General features: G+C 42.1%; 1 protein-coding gene across 6 annotated transcripts in view; it reads right to left on the bottom strand.

Moving 5' to 3' along the window:
- Window positions 1–24,869, bottom strand: part of DNAJC5B (DnaJ heat shock protein family (Hsp40) member C5 beta) — a 44,948-nt gene that overhangs the window by 4,939 nt on the left and 15,140 nt on the right. For all 6 annotated transcript variants that reach the window (XM_083854712.1, XM_083854713.1, XM_083854714.1 and 3 more), the window contains exons 4-5: window positions 8,285–8,498; window positions 3,871–4,045 (exon numbers count right to left, since the gene is read on the bottom strand). In XM_083854712.1, the coding sequence (XP_083710838.1) occupies window positions 3,871–4,045; window positions 8,285–8,498 (389 nt within the window). The remainder of the gene's footprint in view (window positions 1–3,870; window positions 4,046–8,284; window positions 8,499–24,869) is intronic.

Genomic DNA, 24,869 nt, shown 5'->3' with positions numbered 1-24,869 from the left:
ATAAAAACTTATTCCTTTTGAGTTGGGAAAGTATTTTTCTACTCAGGCTCTTTTATTCTTTTTATTTTTTTTTTCTCTCCCAGAATTCATTTTCTGTAAAATGAAAGTTGGTCTAGAAATGCCTTGCTTTGTTCTTACAATAACTGAACAGGAGAGAACAGACTGCACTGCCAAACTGCTTTGAGTGCATCCTTACAGCCTGAAGTACAAAGGCAGTCCAAATTCCAATGCCACCTCCTCCGGGAACACAAAAGTTAACAAAAATTTTGCCATCAACTTCAGTGAAAGCAAAATCTGTCAACCTGCCCCATGTGTGTGGGAAAGTGATGAAGTGTTGCACATGTCTGTGCTGCAGACAAGCGAGTGGTACTTCCCTCTGCCAGTGCATTTTGACAGGTTACCTGTAACATCATGGCATGATACCACAGATTACCTTATTTTGCATCTTTCTAATGTCATGTTTGATCTGAAACACTAAAAAATGTCATGTTTAAAGTGTAATAACCCAAATGTAACATTTAATTTTTGGTCTTCTGCTCTATATTAGGTCAGAGCCTTCCACTACAAATCAATAGTTGTGAGGAGAAATCCTTGTAAGCTAAGTATGTGCCAGGGCTTGCAAGCCCCTAATTTCCTTTGGTTTTCGTGGTCATGTTACCCCTGGAAGTACATGCTGTAAAATGAAGCTCTTAAGGGAGACATTGAACTAGGTGACCATTAGAACTAGTCAAATTTATTTGACTAAAATCTTCTAGAGGAATATAAATTCCCCTGGAAATTCTCTTTTTCTAGAAAAATAGCATTTCAGCAGAATTGAAGCCTTTGGCATGATTGTGTTGATTTCAGTGGCAACTCATTTTGCTTTTTCCCTACATTTTAGGGAATGGATCACTGAATCTTTGGCCTCACACCTCTTTCTTTTTCACTAATAATTATGTTTTATCATATGTTAGTTTGAGGAATAAAATCAGCTGTGTAAAACCTTAATATTGTAAATGAAAAATGTGAGGAATTGGAAAATGATTATAGTCATATCAGTTTGATAGTTGAAGTTGAAATCAACTCTTTTGAGCAGTACAGACAACACCAGGCAGCTCCCACTGAGCACAACGGCTAAGGGCTCAGTCTCTGAGGTTTTTAGCATCAGGAATTGTGATGCTTTATCAGTGATGTGTTCCTCAGAAAATCAATGACTGATTAAAGGATATTGGGATAGTTTTTAGTGTGGCCTTAGCTTGAAAATCTACATTTTGACCTCAGCAAGAAGTTCTGGTTAGCAATACTGTAGATGCTGAGGACAGCAGGAAGCAAAGAAATTAATTATTGGCTAGAATGCTCATTTTGTGCTCAGAGGGCATGCGAAGAACTTGGATCCTAATAGAATCTCCTCTTCCAAAATTAAATCTGCTGCACAAGTGATTACAGGTTGTTTCTGAAGTACATACAGGAACATTTCTATTATTTACCTAAAGGAAGGCATGAGTGTTAATTTCTATGGCTCAACATTCAAAAATGCATAGTCTTTGCTATTCTAAAAGTCAGATGTGTCTTTCTGGCCAGCATGCCTGAAGCTGGGGTGACAAGGGAAGAAGGAAGGCAGGAAGCACGCTTTGATCTGGTTGTCATTCTTTTTTTTTTTTCTTTTTCTAAATGCATTGTCTGTTTTCCTTTCAGCTGCAGAAAAGATGCTCATGTTATTCTTTGTCATAAAGGATATATAGGATATATATTTATATATATTATATATATATTTATATATTTAAATATATATATTTAAATATATTTAATTTTATTCCTTGCTCTCTTTTAAAATAGATTTCTACTTTACTGAGACTTGCTGGTTTTGATTAGGAGGAAAATGTAGCAAAACTGAAGAGGAGAGTAAGAAAGGTATAAAAATCTAATTTTCTCCAGACCCTACCTATATGTTCAATATTGTCTTTCAAATACTTAAAACATGAAAATCCACATTATTAATTTTTCAGACTGGTACTTCGCTAAGCATTTAAAATCAATATTATAAAATTGGTCTCAGTGGGACTCAGTGGGAGTAAAGGCATGTCAAGGGGGCCTAAAATTAAAGAATACCAAAACCTTCTGGTAGTTGTGCCAGAAGGAGAGAACAATTATTTTTCTGCCACTGAGGAATTTTGTGCTGGATTTTGAGGGAGAATTAAAATTAAAAATAAACCAAATTTAAAATAAACACACAAAATGGGCAGAAATTAAACACTTTGATTCTTCAAAGTTCCATCCTTCTACTTCAGACTTGGCTTTGGTATCATGGACTCATGAAGAGCAAGACCCATTTTAGATTAGCACTTTACAGGTGCCTAATGTGATAGAGTTTATTAGATTTGTCTCAAATAAGGTATTGTGGTTATAAAGTTTTTACTAGTAGTTTTTATTGCCTTTGCAGAGACTCATCAAGTATGACCAATTTTTAAGCTGTGTTTACCTTGATATGCCTCTAGGCAAAATCAATTTAAAACCACCACCACATGTTGGCGTTACAGTTATAAAAATAGCATTTGTTTCAACTACTACAAGTGTTTTGTTGCATATTTATGGAAGGGTAAATTTGTGTGAAAAGTTGGGGGGGGAAAAGTTTCTTACTGCTAAGGGAACATGACATTTGCAATCTGGCAGTGCTATTTTAAGCAAAATCAACGTAAGAATATAACAGTATAAGATCTTCCATAACAATGGAAGTGAAAAAGAGTGAGCTGACTTCTTAGGTCCTTCCTCATAAAAAACCCCATAATCTTAATCATAGTTTACATAAATTTGCAACTGAAAAGTGTCCTCAGTCTTTCCCTGGTACCTTGGGCTCTTACTGCTGGAGCAAAGGTCACTGCATTTCTCACCCTGTACATATCTATCCAGTCTGAGATGTCTCTACTTGCCCTGAATATGAAAGCAAAACTGCCCCTCTTCAGCACACTAGGACAGAACTCTTTGTTCAAAGCATGTATCCAACACTAATGCCAAATTAGGAAATCACCTCCACTGTCCCTTGGCATAGCCAAAACCTGGCCGTGCAGTTGGGGGAATGCAGCAAAGCAAAAAAAAAAAAAAGGTTGACCTGCTGTGAAAGTCATTCTGCTGCCACACGCCCATGTTCCTGGCTTCTAAGTTCCCTGTTCCTCTTGCCCCTAAGTTAGGACTTGCCCAATCCACCATGCAGCACACCAGAGAATTAAATTGGCCAGGAACTACACATTTTTAAGAGGATTAATTTACACCTGGATTTTATCCAAGGGATGGGTAAGGTAGAATTGCTACTGCCAGTGCAGAAGAGAATGAGCAGCTTGAGGGCTGGATGGGAGAGGGACAGGACCATGGTAGCTCCCATGCATACTCTCCTTGGTTACTGCACAACCTTACTGTTGGAAACTTTGCCTTTGTCTTTTCTTGAAGCCTTCTCTTGAATGGGTAGAATATCCACCACAAGCAGGGATAAATTTTGCAGAACTAAAGTCTGAAAGGCAGCTTATTCAGGCCAATCAGACATGGCAGGCACCAGTCCAGCAGAGCCTAATGTATGAGTATAGGATCCAGGATATGAGGGAATGTGGGTAGGGGGCTATAGGGTGAATATTGTCTCTTAAAATAAGCCCTAAGACTTTTTTTTTGTGTAAGTGTCTCAAGAGATGTATGATATATTTAGTTGTAAGTGCCATAAGTTTGGTTTTGCATTAATACGTAATTTGGGAAGTTCATTAGTTTGTGGTCTAAGGTAGAGTGAATTGGCATGTCTCCACTGAAGTTTGGAAGCAGCCTCAGCACTGTGAGCAGAACATCTGGACTACAGGCTTTAAAGATTGTTTTGAACAGCTTTGCCACACGGTAAGCCCCTACAATACACACCTCTTTCCATGTCGTTCTTAATTTGCTCTTCCAAATCTTCTGGAGACACACAAAACTCCTGCTGTTCCCCTCCAGATGCCTTGGGTTTACACTTTCCACAGCAGCAGTTGAAGCAGCAGCAGAGGCAGCAGCAGAGGTAGCAGCCCGTCAGCAAACCACAGACTGCAAACAGGCCCTGGGTCAAACACAGCGGGATGAAAATCCTGTCAGCAGTGACCTTCCTCAAACTTGTGGCTGTCTCTTACAGCTGAAGGCAGAATGTCAGAGGAACTCTGGTTCCGAAGTGCTTGGCACTCAGAGGAGTCCACCTGCTGTCCCAGTGCCTGAACAAGGGCCAGATCCTCCAAAGGCCTCCTCACCCACAAGCTCCTACTTGTCACTAAGGACCACATCCACAAAGAAGACACCAACCAACAGGCTCCCACATGCTCAACAACTGAAAGTCAGTTATTCTGCTGATGGCCCTCAGAAAAACCCTCCAGGCAGCATGCAAAACCCCACTCACCTTAAAATGACTCATTTCCATCTTTAAAATGACTCATTTGCCCAAGATCATTTTTGCAAACACTTATTTACTGGCAAGCTCTTGTCAATAACAAAGATGGGAGAAAAAGAAGCAAAGACCCAAAAGCATCTCACATAATTTTGGGCACTGAAGTAAGGTATCCAGTTTAGGACTGTAACTGCTATGGACTCCCCACACAGTCAAAGAGAAGTTAAAAGTCCTTCCAGAGGGAGATTCAGCCATAAGAGTATTTGAATTGCCCATTGTGGATGTCTCTCTCTCTCCCCATTAGCTTGTGCAGGGCCACACAGGTGACATCTCCTAAATTATAGTCCTCAAACTATGGTTTCTTGATCTGGAGACTCAGGTAACCTGAAGTTCCTACCTTTGCTCACTCTTGTCCCCATGGCACAAAGGATAGAGGCTTCAGGAGAGCCAATACAATTGCCTGGGGTCAAGACCAGAGATCTAGTAAGAGTCAAGCGCCAGAAAATTTAAATTTGCAGTGCTTTCTTCCTTCAGATGAAGTCAGTGCCTGGGTTCACAGCATAGCTCCCCAGATGTTCAAGTGTGTGCTGCATCACAGCAATGGGACCTGTAGGAGGGGAGCCTTTAGGGTGGCATTGCCAGTCTGTGCTCCACAGAGACCTGACCAGGTAGATCCAGGACTACATGGAGATGTTTGTGACACAGAAGAAATCTCAATGGACATCTCTTCATGGACTCAGTGGTATGAGAGCAAAGGAAAACCAGTGACATTCCTGGAAAGCAAATCAAAGCTGATGTGTAGAAATAAATCGAAAGAGGGTAGATTTAGATTAGATATTAGGAAGAAATTCCTCATTGTGAAGGTGGTGAGGCCCTGGAACAGGTTTTCCTGAGAAGTTATGAGTGCCCCACCCCTGGAGGTGTTCAAGACCAGATTGAATCGATCTCTGAGGTGCCTCTGCATGTGGCATGGGGGTTGGAACTGGATGATCTTTAAGGTCCCTTCCAAACCAAACCATTCTATGGTTCTCTGAATGTGTAGGTAAAAGCAGCACAGCTTTGTGGCCACCAGGTATATGTGGATTGGAGGTACAGCTAGGCTTTAGCATTATAGTTATCCAGTCTGCCCTTTGCTAACTATTTGTTATATTCCTAAGACAACATGCTGCTGAGGAAGAAAGTAAGCACAAATGTCAGGATATTGTCAAACTATTGACAACAGAGCTATGCAAATAATATTATGTATGCATGTCTGAGCTAACATCAGTGGGGGCTGACTGGAGCATCTTTGAAGGTAATAAGACTATTTATATGCCTAATATTAATATAAGCATGTATCTAGAGTGAGTGAGGTAGTTTTAAATGAAAAGAAGGACACTAACTTTTTGTTTTGAAATACTTTCCTTCTAAAGGACACCCGAAATGGTGCCATAATCCCTGAAATAAGTTATCTGACTGTTTATCATTTATGCCATAATGGAAAATATATGACCACAATGTATAGCATGAGAAAAAGACAGAATGAAAGTGTATAGAGGAGAAAACACATTGAGTTTATTCATGATACCTTTAATGTTTCAACATTTCTTGTGTTTATATTGTCATAGTTATTAAATCAAAAATCAGTTTATTGATGTCATCAATAAACAGTCTTCGTAGTAGAGGGTGAATTGTTTTTTGCTAAAACAGTTAAACAAACAACCCCTGTGCCTGCCAGTGGAGAAGAAATTTGAGTTCCCATTACCCATGTCTGCATGTTCCCAGTTTAATATGCCTGCTAAAAAGTCTAGCACTCTGAAAAAGAACAGTAATTTTCTTTTTTCATTTCTCCTTTCACTTGAGTTTCCTTACTGCGAATGATAAAACTCCTCACAACTGTCAGATTTTCCCAGTATGAGTGTGCTGGGAAGAGGAATGTTTGCAGTCAATGAGGAAGGTAACAAGCCAAGGCTGTGGTCCCTACTGTCCTCCACCAGAACAGAGGAAGTCAAGAATACAGAGGTCATCTGCAGATGATGCCTCAGACTCAAATAGTATTATGATGACCAATATAAAAATTTCAAATTGATCCAGCATTTGCGCATGAGTTAAAAATAAATGAGAAATAGTAAGCTAGTCTTGCATAAAAAAAAAAAAAAAAAAAAAAAAAAAGGGAAAAAAAAAGAAAAAAAAAGAAAACCAAACAAAAAAACACTTGGTGGCCTCTTTATACTTTGAGGGTGGTAGGATTTGGGGCTTGGGGAGACATAGAGAGACCACCTGTGATAATCCTCAAATGACTCTATATACATATTTTTGATTTTTTAAAATAAAATTCTTGAAAACCAGGAAGCAGTGATTACTTTGCTCTTCAGCATTTCTTGTCTCACCTCTGGGATACAGCTTGCTTGAAGCAATCCCCACATTTCTCCTTTAGTTGTTAGGGACTTATTAGCTTCTCTCTGTACTCCCCACTGCTCTCTTTAGGAGTCAAAGTCACAGTGGTTATTTCTGTACCTGATTTTATGACCCCGGTGGATTTTATACTCCATAAAATCTCCATTAGAAATCACCAAATGATAGAAAAATAAAAGCTAAAAAAAAGAAAAAGTGAAGAAAATATTTTTTGCCAAAATCTGTTAAAGGAGTCAACACTGTTGCCCTCTCAGTGCTTAGTCCACCTAACTGTGACAGAGGCAGAAGGAGAAGGTGGACAGGAAAGACAAAGGGGAATGATCCATCAGGAGATGACAGCAGCTATGGTGGGGTGTCTGGCCTGCAGCAGGAGGCAGCTAAAGTAGCTGCAAGCAGGCAGCCTCCAACCAGCCTCTGAAGGGCAGCACCTCTGCAAGTTTAATTCAAACATCAGTACTTTATTAATTGGTTTCATGCAGTGTTCTGCATTTGAGCAGCTTCTGCCGCATCCTGATTCAGAAGTCAGATTATGGCTTCTCAGACCCCCAAAGTGCCCAGCTTAAGTGACTTCCCAGCTTAAAAGGGGAATGTGTAGCAATGCAGCACTGGCCTGTTCCTTGTTGAACAAAGAAATCTGTGTTCCACAGTTCTCAGATAAAAACTGTCATAGTGTGCTTGCTTTAAACAGTACAGATCACCTTCCTATGTATTCCAGCTCAGTCCAGCAGAGTGCTTTCCTGTCCTTCTGTGGCTGGAAACAGGTGGGGGCTGCATGGATTTTGTTGCATATCTGTAACATTTCAGTATTTGCAGAAACACTTGAATTTGATATATGCAAACATCATAAGACACTACTGTGATAAGGGAACAAATGAACCCAACTCCTTCATGACTAGAACAGCCCATTATGTGATTCTTCTTGAGCAATTTGCAGGGTTTTGATGTATCATTCTCTTCCTGTCCTACTCTCTTCCTCCATTCCACTCTTCTAACCTTTTCTTTGAGTTCCTTTCTCTTGCTTTGTCACCAGGGCACATATACAATGCCATAATCACAGTGTTATGTATTATTATTGCTTACTTATGATGTGTGCTATATATAGCAATAAAGACAGCTAAATTTGTACTGTAGTAATTTATTAATTGGTTGTCACATAAATGGGACTACTTGTGTTTGAATAATGAGTCACATTTATTTAGTCATTATAGAAAAGAAAGTCAAAATTAACCTGGAGCACTAGATTCAAATCTAATTAATGTCTGAAAGTGTTACAAAACATGTACTATAATTATATATCAGGTTTAAAAAAAGACAAAATTTTCTATATTAGTGCTGGTCTGAGCTTATGTTACATTCTGCCACTGTCAATTTTCCAGATAATATTGTTTTATTAAGTTTTTAGTTTAGAGTCAGATCATAATATTTCTTAGGCCTGTAGAGAGATCATGCTTTTCAGCGAGTTCCTTGTGTCTGTAATTGTCAGTGTGCATTGTAACATTTGATTTCCAAAAGAAAACAACAGCTTACCTTAGCCCACCAGCTTGAGAGCATGAAGTAGGTGTTAACATTTTCCTCACCAAACTGTTCCGCCACATAGAGCCCTAATGATCCATACTTGTCATATATATTTCTCTTGGACAGATCAGTCAGGGTTGCATGAGCATTGTTGATCTCTTTAAATTTTTCTGCAGCCTCTGGATTGTCTGGATTCTTGTCAGGATGGTATTTCAGAGCCAATTTTCTTAAATATGAGACACAAAAAAATGAGGGAAAATAAGTCATCTGTATGTGTGCATGCATACAGATAGAAAAAATTACAAAAACTTTTTCAGAGAGTTATAATAATTCTGAACTGTGCATTCAGCCTTCTTTTTTCCAGCTCTGATGTACTCAGTGGAAGAAAAGTGACACAAAGGAACCAAACATGAGTTTTGATGAAAGAGATGTGCCTATCACACTGAGAATGAACTTTGTGTATTGATACCTAGTCAGCTACTGTGTTAAAGTAGACAGTGATATATGATGAAAGCACAGATTGCAACATGATAATAAATCACAGGCATTTGTTGCATTATGACTGCCAACTCATTTACATCATTTAGCAGGTTTTAGCAGAGATAAAGATTTTTTAAAGGTTGTTTAAAAACATGATGATCACACTGCTTATCCAGGCAACATTATTTTCTTTATAGCAAAGGAAATTCTGTCTTCAATTGCCTATCAATAGTAGCTACATTAAAATGTTGTAAACAGTGTCTGTGTTTGCAGAAGCTCAGACAGTGATGGTGGAGAACACAGTTAGGAGTTGCAATAGAAGGGAAGCATCTTTTTGAAGCACAAGGCAGAAAAGCATAATGACTTAATCCCGGTTTCTAGGGCCTGTCTTTTGGCCTAATTCCCCATTGCTGCACTTCTGAGACAATCCTTAATGTATTAAAAGGGGATTATCATAGGATCATCATAAGAACCATCATAAAATGGTTATTTTCATAGGATCGTGGAGTGGTTAGGGTTGGAAGGAATCTTAAAGATCATCTAGGTATGCCCTCCCACCATGGGCGTGGACAACTTCCACTAGACCAGGTTGTTCAAAGCCCCATCCAGCTTGGCCTTGAAGACTTCCAGGGATGGGGCATCTACAGCTTTCCTGAGCAAGCTGTTTCAATGCCTCATGACCCTGACAGTAAAGAATTTCTTCCTAATATTTATTCTAAATATACTCCTTTTTAGTTTAAATCCATTGCCCCTTGTCCTATCACTTCATGCCCTGGTAAAAAGTTCCTTTCCAGCTCTCTTGCAGGACCACTTTAGGTATTGGAAGGTGCTCTAAGGTCTCCCTGGAGCCTTCTCTTGTCCAGGCCAAACAATACCAACTCTCTCAGCCTGTCTCCATCTCTCTGATCATCCTCGTGTCCCTTCTCTGGACTTGCTCCAGCAGGCCCATGCCCTTCTTCTTATCTTGGGGTGCCCAGAGATAAATACAGTAATCTCTGCGTGGCGTGAGAGTGGAGCAGTCTCAACTAGTTTGGGCTGCTTATGTCATTGGAAGCCAAAACTAGAACAGGGTTTGACAGTGCTTTTTCCCCCCTGACTGTACTCAGCACTATGGCATTTGAGGACATGTACAGCTTGAAAAGTACGGTGTGTAACTCCTGGCTCACAGCACTGGGGAAGCACAGCATCGAGAAGAAGGGGTTTGCTTCCGACCATCTTGAGGCACTGGTAGTATGAACTCACATACACTTGCAAAACAAGCACAGACAGAAGTACGTATTTTCAAAAATCACTGCTCCCTATAAAGAACTTGCAGTCTCCAGGACATTTATTTAATGACTAGTGCTGACCTCTAGTGGCTCAAAAGTGATTTAGTAGTGCTTTGAGTTGATTCAATCACAGCCAAGATATATTTCATTTTGTAAATATTCTCTCCAAATATTTTGAGAGCTAGCCATAACTTCTATGACCAAAAATAGTATTTGTGGTGTGAAGGCAGTGTGCCTACACTTCCTCTAGCAAATTCAATCTCAGAGTGGAATCCTACTTGATTTCCTTCTGGAGTCCCAGTACAGGTTACTCCTCCAGTAAAAAGTAACTGCTTTGTTCCTGATGACAGTTCCTGCCGGGAAGACATTCTGCCAATATCAAGACTGATATGAACCTGGGAACAGCTTCTGCCAACTATCTCTTCAATTCTGTAGAATTCAAGTCACAGAATCATAGGTCATAAACAACTCCTTAAACATGTTTCTAGCATGAATGGGTTCATGTTCAGTCATATTTAATATACTGTGCATATTGCACCTGAAACAGAGTTTTGATCATGTTTAACATGTGGCCTAAACACAATAAAAAATTAAATATGAGAACTGAAAAGACAAGCTAAGTCTTGCATGACTAATGACATTATGTGTCATCCAAGCATTTAAGTAAATTATGCAATCTATCCCTTTTCTTACCTGAAAACAAGCCTGAACAATAAGGAAAAAGGGAAGAAAAAAAAAAGGACAAAAAAAAAAAAAAAAAAGAGAAAAAAAAGGAAAAGAAAAAGAAGTATTACTTTTGAAAACCCATGTATGTTTGCAGGCATTGGACAATCAATTTCCAGCCTTTCTTTCTTTTCCCAGAGACTCAAAGACATCTTTGGTCTGACCTACATCCCAAACAACCTTATAAAAAATAAGAATTTGAACAGAATGCATTTTTAAAAAGATGAAACACATTAGTTGCACTGTCACTTTGCCTAGTATTGTTTTAGACTACTAATTAGGATTACTTTCAGCAACTAACAAAAGATAATCTATGTTTTTATTTTGATTTTGGAACAAATGTTCTCACTAAAAAGAGTACATTACCAAAGCAATTCTCTGCACACTGAAATAAATATATTGATTAGACATGATTTAACAATGGGAAAAAGATCTAGATATTATCCATGCAATTCATACAAGTGAGACAATGGACTCTGTTAGGTCCAACCCAAGAAACAATAAAAGTGAGGAGAAAAACTATGTGACATAACACAAAGTACTAGCTACATGATTACTGTGGGTACCTGTGGGTCCCTGGAAAAGTGATATTCCCAGTTATGTAATAAACAGGACTCATTATGACTAAAAAAGAAGACGACAAAAAGGTAGAGTGAAATGAAAAAGGAGTTTGTAGGCTCCTTCCTATGCCAAACCCATGGGTTTATGTCCATCCATATTTTTCTCATTGTGAATGGCCTTCTCCTTTACCATCTTAGGATCACTGCCCACTGCAGCCCTGCACAGCAGCAAGCAAGTTTGGGAGAGAAAACTGACAACAGAGTAACAGCTATCCCACAAGATGGATAAGTGTGCCTTAGATGGATAAGGCACACTTGTGGAAATGAAGTCAGTGAAATAAACTCAAGACCTCTGTCAGTGGGAGGCTTAGGCTGAAAAGTGAGATCAGGCCAGACACTGACACCGGGGTGGGTCTGATGGAGGTGCTTTTGAATGAAGATAGCAATATTTTGAAGGCAGGAAAATATGTTCTATAGGGTCACATATGACAACACTATGAAACATGAGAAAATGTGAGCAAAAGGTTGCAATGCTTCCTTCGATAGCTCAGCTGGTAGAGCGGAGGACGGTAGGCTCCCTTGCATGGCTATCCTTAGGTCACTGGTTCAACTCTGGCTTGAAGGAGTCGTCTTTTGCCTCTGCCACACATCCTGCACTGCCACTGCTGCCTTTTGCTGGTCCTGCCCAGGGGGTTCCCCAGAATGAGCTGCCCAGCCATGAGCTCTTGCCCAAGTTGTGGAAGATAACTGGCCAAGGCACTTTTAGGTGAACCCAGGCCATGGGAAGTTGATTCTGACTATGGGGCATGCAGTCATCTCCAGCAGGAAAGGGAGTGGGTGAGTTGATGGTATGAGAGTGAGGCTATTGGGAAGCCCAGGCTTTGGTTTTATTGTATCCTGGTTCAGGGCTGGGTGCCTGGGAGGGGAGAGGACCTCGGGGAGAGGCTGCAGGGTGGGGAATTAGCTCAAGTGGTAGAGCGCTCGCTTAGCATGTGAGAGGTAGTGGGATCGATGCCCGCATTCTCCAGTGCTTTTCATCCCCATTGTCTGGACACAGGGCACTTTGCCAGGGATCCATCTATTCTCTAAGGGCTGTGGGGAGATATATGGTGTGCCCTAGATTTACAGAGAAGGATGACATCCAAAGTTGTATCAAGAGAACTATGGGCGGCTTGGCAGAAAACTTGATCTTCTACCTCTTTGCTTGACAGTTCTCAAGTATTAAGCAAAGAAAAGAACATTAATGGTATAGAGCAACCTCTGGAGGGCTACTAAGAATCTCAAGGAATTCTCTTAAAAGATAGGCTGAGGAGATTAGGTGCTTTCAGTTTGCAGAAAGAGATGTTCAGAGGACTTACATGTGATGTTCCAGTACTCTGTTACTGAACTGAGGAATGGCTGTCATTTTGGGGTTATTTTAAGCTTGAGCAGAGGACTTAAGACAGCACAGTGAAAGGGAATGAAGGGAAAATGGAGCAGGATATAGGTAAGATCTGTATGGCCGTAAGAAGAGTCCATCTGTAGAAGATGATGTCCAAGGAGCTTATGGAGCATTTCTGTGGTTTGCATGACTGATGGGTTGAACAAGGTTCTGTGACGTCTCATCTGAGGCTGTTTGAAGGAGGATGTGGTAATAGAGGCATAATGGGGCAGTGTGGCTGGGCAAAGTGCTGGGTGAGGTCCCCTGGGCATATTCCCATGTTTCCTTCGATAGCTCAGCTGGTAGAGCGGAGGACTGTAGGCTCCCTTGCATGGCCATCCTTAGGTCACTGGTTCAACTCTGGCTTGAAGGAGTCATCTGTTGCCTCTGCCACACATCCTGCACTGCCACTGATGCCTTTTCCTGGTTCCCCAGAATGAGCTTCCCAGCCATGAGCCATTGTCTGACCTTGGATGAGCCATCCATCCATCTATCCAAAAATGCCATTTTTGGGTGAACACTTTGTGAGACAGTCCTTCTGAGCCCTGGATTTGACTGCAGTCACCTCCAGCAGGTAAGTGGGCAGGTGGCTGGTAGTGTGAAAGTGAAGTTGTTTAGGGGAGCTCAGGCTTTGGGTGCAGGGCAGGGCTGGGTCAGGGCTGGGTGCCTGGGAGGGGAGGAGATCTCGGTCAGAAGCCCCGGGGTGGGGAATTAGCTCAAGTGGTAGAGCGCTCGCTTAGCATGTGAGAGGTAGCGGGATCGATGCCCGCATTCTCCAGTGCTTTTCATTCTCTTTGCCTGGACCTGTGCTGCAAAGAGAACAGCATCTAGGACTATGACTATGGCAACATGGGCTGCAAATTGAACTAACGGATTCTCTCACTTTGTTCCGAGTATGACGGAAAGGATCCAGAATACTGAGCCCATCCGCGGGCCTCCATGTATAAGACAGACATCGACCAAGTGCAAAGAGCTCAGAGTAATGCCTCCAAAACACTTGAAAACGGTGCACTTGCCCTTTGAAGAGAGGCTGTTGAATGTGGCCTCATGCAGTTCCTGAAGAAGAAAGGGCTGTGTGGGAGATAAGCAAGCACTTATCAAAATGCCTATCAGGAGGTAATTAATTCAGCAGTTAGGCCTTTTACAGTGGTGATCAAAGGAGGAAAGAAAAACAACAGGCCACAATTGTAGCAGCAGAGGTTCCATTTTTTTCTTTTTAATGAGAGAACGAAAACCTAAAAAGAGGTAATATCTGAAACACTTGGTAGCAGAGGAAAGGACTGTTTCCATGCCGACCAGATAAGGTGCAGTTAGAAAAGAGCATCTTTCGATGCAGGATAACACTTTCCTTGGATCAGCTTCCTTACTTTGGGTAACTATCTCCAAAACCAGGTATGAGACAGCATTGCACTTGTCTCTCTGACATCTGTGAATGCAATCAAAACCATGAGTCTCCCTCCAATCTCCTTCTGAAAAGTCTGAAAATTACAAAATGTGCATGCATGAAGGCTAGGTTATAAATAGCACAACTGAGATGGGTGGGGTGTGCAATCACCATCCAAAGGAACAAGACCAGGGACAGCACTGGAACTCTAGTGGGTGATCCAGATCTTTTCCTCTATGTTTATCTTCTTCTTTTTCTTTTTCTTTTTCTTTTTCTTTTTCTTTTTCTTTTTCTTTTTCTTTTTCTTTTTCTTTTTCTTTTTCTTTTTCTTTTTCTTTTTCTTTTTCTTTTTCTTTTTCTTTTTCTTTTTCTTTTTCTTTTTCTTTTTCTTTTTCTTTTTCTTTTCTTTCTTTCTTTCTTTCTTTCTTTCTTTCTTTCTTTCTCTTCTTAAAAGTTTAAATTGCTGCTCCCTTGGGCTGTTCAGAAAGGTTTAGGTCATTGCTGCCATGGGCCATTCAACTTATTGTAAGATTTAAGCTTATTGAACTTATAATAAAGTTTAAATTGCTGCTGCCATAAATGAAATTTTATAATCAATCATTTGGCATTGTTTTGCCTTAATTTATCCCAAAGGTGTCCTGATTGTTACTTGTCTCCAGGACTGCCCTCTAGGGATTTGACTTTTTATGGCTATCTCAGAACAAATGGTCCAGGACCAACTTCTCAGGAGCTGACAACTCTTCAGGTCAGCCAGGTGGGAGAAGAATGTTGTCCTGGAGTGCTGTGCAGTCTCCATGCTTGGAAGTTGGCATGATCTGCCTGGCTGAAGTCTTGAGCAAGATTATGAGATCCGTCCTCAAGGGCTGCTTGGAGGAGAAGGTAGACATAGAGATGCCCTCAGGACTCATTGAAACGAATGGCTTTGAGAACACAATCATGGAGGCAGAGCAGAAAGACGACCCTGATAGTCTATTGGTATCTGCTGGTATAGTGGAGGGCTGCTGGTTCTTTCACATGGTGACCATTATATCTTCTGTGGGCATTAAGTGCTTGAATAGGCCTGAATGGCCCTCACTGGCCTCATGTGGGGTTTCCACCTCCAACCATCAGCACAGGAGTTCCTTTATGTTCACGTCCCACCTTCAATTTTTCCTATGTTAAAAAGCAGGAGTTCTGGTCCCTAGCTCAGTAATGGCCACAGCCATAGCACTATCAAGGCACACAGACCTTGGATTCAAACCTGATGTGCAGATGAATGTCCTGCATTGACTTAAGCCCTGGCTTCACAGTCTGGACCTGCCTGTCAGTCACTGGACATGATTATCACTCTGATCTCTGCAGTGACTTCCTTGTTCGCAGCTATCCCTCCCTTGTCATGGTGGTAGTGCTTTCTGTTCTGGATGACTGCTTCAAGTGAGCCACCATGGCTGTGTCTGTCCTGGCCAGGGGTTGTAGGCTTGAGAAGTAATGTGAAATAAGTCAAGTCTTTCTTATTTCCTGCAGAGGAGGGTCATATAAATACAAGGAAGTGGTGTGAGACTGTAAATACAAGGGAGTGGTGTGAGACTGGAATGATTGGATGAGTGTAAAATTAATGTCTGAGGTATCAAAATGATATGCTTCCTTCGATAGCTCAGCTGGTAGAGCGGAGGACTGTAGGCTCCCTTGCATGGCCATCCTTAGGTCGCTGGTTCAACTCCGGCTCGAAGGAGTCATCTTTTGCCTCTGGCACACATCCTGCACTGCCACTGCTGCCTTTTGCTGGTCCTGCCCAGGGGGTTCTCCAGAATGAACTGTCCAGCCATGAGCTCTTGCCTAAGTTGTGGAAGATAACTGGCCAAGGCACTTTTAGGTGAACCCAGGCCATTGGAAATTGATTCTGACCATGGGGGTTGTCTGTGGTCACCTCCAGCAGGAAAGTGAGTGAGTGAGTTGGTGGTATGAGAGTGATTGAATGGGAAGCCCAGGCTTTGGTTTTATTGTATCCTGGTTCAGGGCTGGGTGTCTGGGAGGGGAGAGGACCCAGTCAGAGGCTGCAGGGTGGGGAATTAGCTCAAATGGTAGAGCGCTCGCTTAGCATGTGAGAGGTAGTGGGATCGATGCCCGCATTCTCCAGTGCTTTTCATTCCATTTGCCGTGACACAGGGGCCTTTGACAGGGACTGTGGGTGCTTGTAGTACACCCAGATTGCAAAGAGTAGGATGACATCCAGGTCTGCATAAGAGTAGTTATGACATAACTACTCTTATTTATAACAGTAGGCGTGAGAGTACAGTAGGCATAAGAGAGGTTTCTCTGTCTTTGCTTGATAGACATCAAATGTCATCTAAATTATTTGGTCTTGTTTTGAGATCTTCTGTGCAGAAAAATAGTCAAAGACAGGAACCTCTGAAGGGTGATCAGCAATATCAAGGAGTGGAAAGGTTGTGTGTGGATGGGCTGAAGAGAGTGGATATGTTTAGCCTAGAGAAAGAGAGGTTCAGAGGACTTACACATGACCTTTTGACTTAGAGGAAGTTTCAGAGTAGAATGCTCATCTACTTGGGCAGAGGGCAAAAGACAGCCCAGTGAAAGGGAACAAGGGAAGATGTAGCAGGACATGGGTGAGCTCTTCATGACCATGAGAAGAGTCCATTTTCTCATGAAGAAAATGATGTCCAAGGAGCATTTCTGTTTGTGGCTTGCATGGCTGATGGGCTAAAATGTTGAGCAAGGTTCTGTGATGTCTCAGCTGAGGCTGTTTGAAGGAGGATGTGGTAATAGAGCCCTAATGGGGCAGTGTGGCTGGGCAAAAAATGCTGTCTGAGTGTGTGCTGGAGAACCTTCCCCTGGGCATGTTCCCATGCTTCTTTCGATAGCTCAGCTGGTAGAGCGGAGGACTGTAGGCTCTCCTTGCATGGCCATCCTTGGGTCACTGGTTCAACTCCAGCTCGAAGGAGTTATCTTTTGCCTCTGCCACACATCCTGCACTGCCACTGCTGCCTTTTGCTGGTCCTGCCCAGGGGGTTCCCCAGAATGAGCTGTCCAGCCATGAGCTCTTGCCTAAGTTGTGGAAGATAACTGGCCAAGGCAATTTTGGTGAACCCTTGGTCAGGGCATGGTGATTCTGGCCATGGGGGTTTTCTGCAGTCACCTCCAGCAGCAGGAATGTGAGTGGATGAATTGGTGGTAGGAGAGTGAGGCCAGTGAGAGGCCCAGGCTTTGGGTGTAGGGCATCCTGGTTCAGGGCTGGGTGCCTGCGAGGGAGAGGACCTCGGGGAGAGGCTGCAGGGTGGGGAATTAGCTCAAGTGGTAGAGCGCTCGCTTAGCATGTGAGAGGTAGCGGGATCGATGCCCGCATTCTCCAGTGCTTTTCATCCCCTTTGCTGGGGCACAGGGCACTTTGGTGGGGTTCCCCTGTCCTTTGAAGGATAAGGAAACCTGGGAAGCAAGCCTGTGAAGCACAGTAGAGGACAACATCCAGGACTTCTGTAAGAGTAGCAAGGTCTTCGGATTGAGGGAAGGTATTAGCTAACTTTCCTCTTCACTGAATAGAGGCCATTTACAATAGTGTACTTGTTATATATAGGTTTATATAGGTTTTGGCTACAATTGAGTTAACTTTCTTCCTAGTATCTGTGTTTTGGATTCAGAGTGTGAATACTGTTGGTTATACACTGCTGTTATAATTCTTGGTAAGCAGAGTTTATGCAAAGCCAAGGATTTTTCAGCTTCTTGAACCATTCCCATGAGCAAGGAGACTGGAGGGCACAAGAAACTGAGAGGAAAGGCAGCTGGGACAGGTGACCCCAGCTGGCAAAAGGAATATTCCACACCACATGACATCAGGCTCAGTATATACTAGGGAGAAAGATGGCTGGGGGCCACTGCTTATAAATTGGCTATCTGGGTATTGTTCTGCAGGTATTGAGCAATTGTGTTGTACATCACTTATTTTATATAATCTAAGTCTGTTATTGCTATTGTAATTGTTATTATTGTTGATATTTCCCCCTTCCTTTTCTGTCCTTTCAACCTGTCTTTTTCTCAATCGACAAATTTTGCTTTTTTTCTCCCAGTTCTCTCCAAAAAACCCTCTTGGGGGTAGGGTGTGTGAGCAGTTGTGTAGAGTTTAACTGCCTGCTGGGTTAAACCACAAGAACCCTTTTTGGTGCCCAGCATGGGGCTTGAAGGGTTGAAATAATGACAAATTTGACTAGAGTATGTTATAACAAATTTCTTGTAAGCATTCATTGTATTAGTTTAATAGTAGCTAATCCTGATGTTGATTTATTTACTCTCAGAGTTGTTTTCTGTTCTTGGGGTTGTGTTACGTAACATCTTACTTGCTCTGTATGTTTCCTATTGTGCTGTTTATCACCTCTGGGGGCTGGGCTAAGGTTATCATGTTGTCGTACTTTGTAACACTGGCTTACGACATGATAAAACTGATTGCCACGAGGCTAATCTATTTGTAATCGAGTATTGTTATCTTCTCCATACTTCTAGAGCCATCTATTGGAAACCATTCCTAATTACATCCTTTATCTTTCCTCCTAGAGCCAATCTGTGGGCTCTAGGAGGAAGGCAATACACTTCCCATATCTTCCCCTTCCCCTCTAGGATAATTACAATAGCTCTTGAGAATTCTGAATATAGTCAGGATGTTCAAACCAGAATGTTCTTATTGCTATGTCTCCTGATTATGTTTCAGGCCTTGTTTAGGCTTAAACAACTATTTAAGGATACCACCCAGATAACTGCCCTGATCCTGAGCATGCATAGTGGCAGGATGTGTGGGATAGTACAGGCAAGTATGTATGACAATGGGCATCTCAAATATTTTGGAATTTCACCCCCAAACAAGTTCAGAATCCTGAAAAACTAGTAAAATATTAGGAAGAAGCATGCTGTCAACCTGGTAATTCCAGAGAGAAACAAATCACTGCAACATGCTGGGCCTGGCCCATGCCTGGCAAGTCATCTTCAGCACTGCTCAGTACCCTCAAGGGGAGAGGAAGGTCTTTGGATCTGATGAAAAAATGTCAGGCACTTTGGCCACCCCAGTCCCAGTGACAGACACTGCATCTGAACCAAAGAACCCACCTGTACCGATACCATCTTCACAAGAAGAAACAGTGGAAGTAGAAGTCAGCTCCTTTAGTTAGGGATGAAGGAGCCTCTTCTAAGAGTCAGCAGCAAGAAGTGGACAAAGCAGACTGCTCCAAAGCAGGGCCATTATAAGAACAAGAGGAGGAAGAGAGGTGGCTGCAGGCTGAGGAGGAAGAAGAGGAAGAACTCGTAAATGAGGTGTAACCACCTGATCCCTATATCACACCAACCAAGACCCCCTGATTTCCATGCATTAGCTGATTCGTCAGCTGGAAAGCCCTGCAGGGATCAGCAGCACTCACTGACCTTGTAACAGTTTCATATGGCCACTGGGAAAATCTGATCAAGAGTGAAAACCAACAGTAGATTATAGTGCCTTGAATGAAGCCAAGCTGCTGCTAAGTGCTGCCATGCCAGACAAGCTAGAATTTCAATTTGAACTGAAGGCAGTTTGTGGCCTGCCACAATCAATATCACTAACATGTTTTTCTCAATCCCTTTGGCAGCAGAGTGCAGGTCACAATTTGCTTTCACTTGGAGGAATGTCCAGTACACCTGCCCTAGAGATGGAAATCCAGTCCTACTATTTTCTGTGGACTTAACCAGACTGCACTAGAACAGGAACACCTGCAATACATTAGTGACATTATCATATGGGGAAACACAGCAAATAAAGTTTTTGAGAAGGGGAAGAAAATTGATCAAATCTTCTGAAAGTCAGTTTTGGCATAAATCAAAGTAAGGTCAAGTGGCTTACACAGGAGATCCAGTTATTAGGAATAAAGTAGCAAGATGGATGTCATTGTATCCCAATGAAGGTGATGAACAAAATAACATCTAGGTCTCCACCAATTGCCAAAAAAGAAACACAAGCTTTATTAGACATTTGAGGTTTTTGGAGAATATTTATTCCAACGTATTGTCTGATACAAAGCCCATTCCATCAACTAACTTGGAAGAAGAATTATTTTATTTGGGCCCTGAACAATGACAAATCTTTGAACAAATTGAAAAGGAAATAGCACATTCAATAGCCCTCATGCTGCTCTGGGCAGGACAAGATGTTGAAAATGTGCTGCGGCTAGGGAGAATGGTCCTTCTTGAAGCCATTGGCAAAAAGCATCTAGGGAAGGCTCAAAGTTGACTCTTACGGTTTTGGCATCAGGTACACTGAAGATTCAAGGCCAGCTATACTCCAACAGAAAAAGAAATATTGGCATCATATAAAGGAATTTGAGCTGCTTCAGCCATGATTAATATTGAAGCACAGCTCCTCTTGGCACCCTGACTGCCAGTGCTCAGCAGGATATTCTGTGTCCATTCACACATCATGCAACTGATGCTACGTGGAATAAGTGAGGCGCACAGATAATACAATGCGCTTGAATAGGAAATCCCAGGAATTTTGGAAATGATCGTTGACTGGCCAGAAGGCAAAGATTTTGGAATATTGCCTGAAAAGGAGGTGATGTGGGCTGAAGAAGCCCCATTGTAAATGAAATACCAGAAAAGGAAAATATGCCCTGGGGAGTCCTGTCATATTTTGGGAAAATATCAAAGTGGGAAAGCTGCTCTGTGTGGGGTCCCATACACATCACAGAAACTGCTGAATGACAAGGTGAATCTAGTCAGTTTTCAGAGGTGAAAGCTGCTGGTGAAAGCTATCCAGCTGGCTTTAGATATTGCTGAAAGGGGAAATGGCCATTACATCATCGCTATACAGACTCAGATGATGGCAAATGCTTGGGGGGGGGGCAGGGATTGAAATGGAAGTAGGTCAACTGGCAGAGCAGAGGCAAACCCACCTGGACTGCTGGATTATGGCAGGTTATTTCTGCTTAGGTAGAGAATTTTGTTGTAAAAATACATCAGGTAGTATGTACCCAAGACTAAGGTCACCAAGTAACATAAAAAATCCCAGCTGATGAGTCAGGATGGTAAGATTGAAGTGGATAAGGTGGATCTGGGCTGGTAACATAGGCGTGAACTATTATAACTTAATGGGCCCATGATATCTCAGGCCATCAAGGATGAAATACAACATATACATCACCTCCTGATTGCGGGGTGGACTTAACCACGGACACTATCCATGATTATCCATGAATGTGAAACATGGCCTGAAATAAAGCAAGCCAGACAGTTAAAGCCTCTCTCTAATGGACAACAGTGGCTGAAATATAAACACAGGGAAGTCTGGCAGATTGATGATATCAGATTTCCATAAATGTGCCAATGCAAGTGTCAGGTGCTTACACTCATAGAACTGTAGAATTATTTAGGCCTTGAAGATCATCAGATCTAAGCATTAACCCAGCACTGTCAAGTCCACCACTAAACCATGTCCTTAAATGCACATTTACACATCTTTTAAATACCTCCAGAGATGGTGACTCAACCACTTCCCTGAGCAGCCTGTCCCAGTGCTTGACTGCTCTTTGCTTAAAGAAATTTTTACTAATATCTATGGTGGAACCCACAACCAGATGGCTGAAAACATGTTCATGCCGCTGGCTGAAATACTATCCTGGGCCTTGAGAAATAAGGTAAAAATGAACCCAGAAAGAACTGAATCAGACAATGGTATTTATTTCAGGAGCAACCTCTTAGACATTTGGCTCAAACAATGTGGCATTGAATGGGTACATCACACCTCCTACCATGCACCAGCCTTCAGAAAATTGGACAAATTAACTGTTAAAGACTACACTGAGAGCAATGGGCACTGGGACATTTTAACATTGGAATGCACATTTAGCAAAAGTCAAATGGTTAGCCAACACTAGAAGATCTTCTAGTCAAACTGGCCCTGCACAATTAAAGCATTGATGTACTTTTAAAAAAGGGAAAAGTCCCTGTAGTGCACATAGAAATTATGCTGTGAAAGACATGTTGGTTTATTCCTGCTTCAGGCAAAGGCAAACCCATCAATGATGCTTTTGATCAAGAACTTAAGTGTACTTGGTGAGTAATGAAGAAGGATGGAAAAGTATGATGTAAACCTCAAGGGGATTTGATTCTATGTGAGAACAGGCAATGATTTAAATTTTATTATATTAATTGCTATATAATAATATTTACTATGTTTGCTATGGTTGCTATATGCCATATCAAAATTATTACAATAAATATTTAGTTTTAATTATTTATGAAAAAATAATTTTGATTATACCAGCCTAAGTGTAGCAATGATAGAACCAGAACTATCTTTAGAATGCAACAGTCTAACATCACACATCATCTCTCCTGCTCCAAAGGGCTACTATTAAAGAGGAGCCCAAAGTCATGGACTAAATAAACTCAACTGACATTTTAGAGGAATAGTCCATAGGCTAAGGGAATGATATCTGCATATGTATATAAAAAGACCAGAAAAGACACATTGGAGTGTGTAGGAACTTGGCATGTCATAAATGGTATAGAATAAGGCATAAATATTGACCTGGTTTCAGATGGGATTGAGTTAATTTTCTTACTAGCAGCTGGTACAATGCTGTGTTTTAGACCAAGGAGGAGAATAATATTGATAATATTTTGATGGTTTAGTTCTTGTTGAGCAGTGCTCACCTAAGTCAAGGACTTTTCAGCTTCTTACACCACTCCATCATCAAGGAGGCTGATGGACAAAAGGAGTTTGGAGGAGACAGCCAGGACAGTTGACCTCAACTGGCCAAAGGAATATTCCATACCATATGGTGTCACACTCAGTATATAAATTAGGGGAAAAGACGTCTGGGAGCTGCTCCTCAAGAACTCACTGTGATCATTCATTGACTGTAGAGGAACTGTACTGTGCATCACATGATTTGTATATTTTAGTTCTATTAATATTAGAGTTATTAATATTATTGTTGGTATTATTAATGTTGTTGTTATTTCAGTTTCCATTTCTTTTCTGCCCTATTAAACCATCTTTTTCTCACCCTGTGAATTTTACTCCTACTGTGAGGAAGGGCGTGAGTGATCAGCCGTGTGATGTTTAACTGCCTGCAAAATAAAGCTGTGACAGTGCCCAATTTTGTGCCTCTGTGTAGAAGACACACGTGGACTATGTGTAGTGACCTCCTAAAAAAGGCCATTAGGATGCTTGGGAGTACGTGATGCCATAAACAATAAAGGACATCAGTGACATGGAGGAATCTCAGTGGAGGGCCACCAAGAAACTCATGGAGTGGAGGAACTTCTCTACATGGATGAGAGAGAACAATGAGAATGTTCAGAGTGTCGAAGGAGAGAATCAAACGGCTTAAGCATGCTCTTCATGCTTGTAGGAGTTTATAGAGTAGAGGAAATGCTATCCTTTATCTCATACTTGAGGAGCGGGCTGAAGACAGCACAGTGAAAGGGAATGAAGGGAAAATGGAGCAGGATATAGGTAAGATCTATATGGCCCTAAGGAGGGTCCATCTTCTCTTGAAGAAAATGATGTCCAAGGGGGTTATGGAGCATTTCTGTTTGAGGTTTGCATGACTGATGGGCTTAAAGTATTGAGCAAGGAGCTGTGATGTCTCATCTGAGGCTATTTGAAGGAGGATGTGGTAATAGAGGCATAATGGGGCAGTGTGGCTGGGCAAAGTGCTGGGTGAGGTCCCCCTGGGCACATTTCCATGCTTCCTTCGATAGCTCAGCTGGTAGAGCGGAGGACTGTAGGCTCCCTTGCATGGCCATCCTTAGGTCGCTGGTTCAACTCCGGCTCGAAGGAGTCATCTTTTGCCTCTGGCACACATCCTGCACTGCCACTGCTGCCTTTTGCTGGTCCTGCCCAGGGGGTTCCCCAGAATGAACTGCTCAGCCATGAGCTCTTGCCTAAGTTGTGGAAGATAACTGGCCAAGGCACTTTTAGGTGAACCCAGGCCATTGGAAGTTGATTCTGACCATGGGCGTTGTCTGTGGTCACCTCCAACAGGAATGTGAGTGGGTGAGTTGGTGATAGGAGAGTGAGGCTATTGGGAAGCCCAGGCTTTGGTTTTAGTGTATCCTGATTCAGGGCTGGGTGCCTGGGAGGGAGAGGTCCTCGGGGAGAGGCTGCAGGGTGGGGAATTAGCTCAAGTGGTAGAGCGCTCGCTTAGCATGTGAGAGGTAGCGGGATCGATGCCCGCATTCTCCAGTGCTTTTCATTCCCTTAGCCTGGACACAGGGCACTTTACCAGGGATCCATTTGACGCCTGGGGAGGCTGTGGGGAGATTTATGGTGTGCCATGGATTTGCAGAAGAGGATGACATCAAGAGCACCAGGGGCATTTTAATAGATTAGTTGATTTTCTCTGTCTTTGCTTGTGTCCTGAGTAACCCAAAATGTTATCTTATTCCTTATCCATCTGTGCCCAGAATTGTTACTCTCCTTTGAAAACTTTGCAGCCAGAAATTGAACTTCAGACCTGGGGCATTACCAGGTCTTTTAAAGGCCAGGATCTCTCAGGCATAGCTCTCTTGCCTCTTGGGTTTTGCTTTTTCCATTTCGTTCTTGCAGGGAGAGAGTTGAGACAGTGTGGTAGAGGCTCTCCTTTGTTTTCTTTTGTTTTCTTTTCTAAGAGGGTTGCTTCAGGTTTACAAGGAGGCACATTTTGTGGTCCTGGACTGCCTCAAAGCAAATTTGACCTGTCTACAGTCACAGCATTACACCAAGAAAAGCGCAAGAGCCCATCCTACATGGTCACCCCAACCTGCCAGC

Source organism: Zosterops lateralis, assembly GCF_965231275.1.
Source record: "Zosterops lateralis genome assembly, chromosome: 1".
Lineage (NCBI taxonomy): Eukaryota > Metazoa > Chordata > Aves > Passeriformes > Zosteropidae > Zosterops > Zosterops lateralis.
Note: the sequence above shows the minus strand (reverse complement) of the source record. Positions and strands in the feature narration are given on the sequence as shown.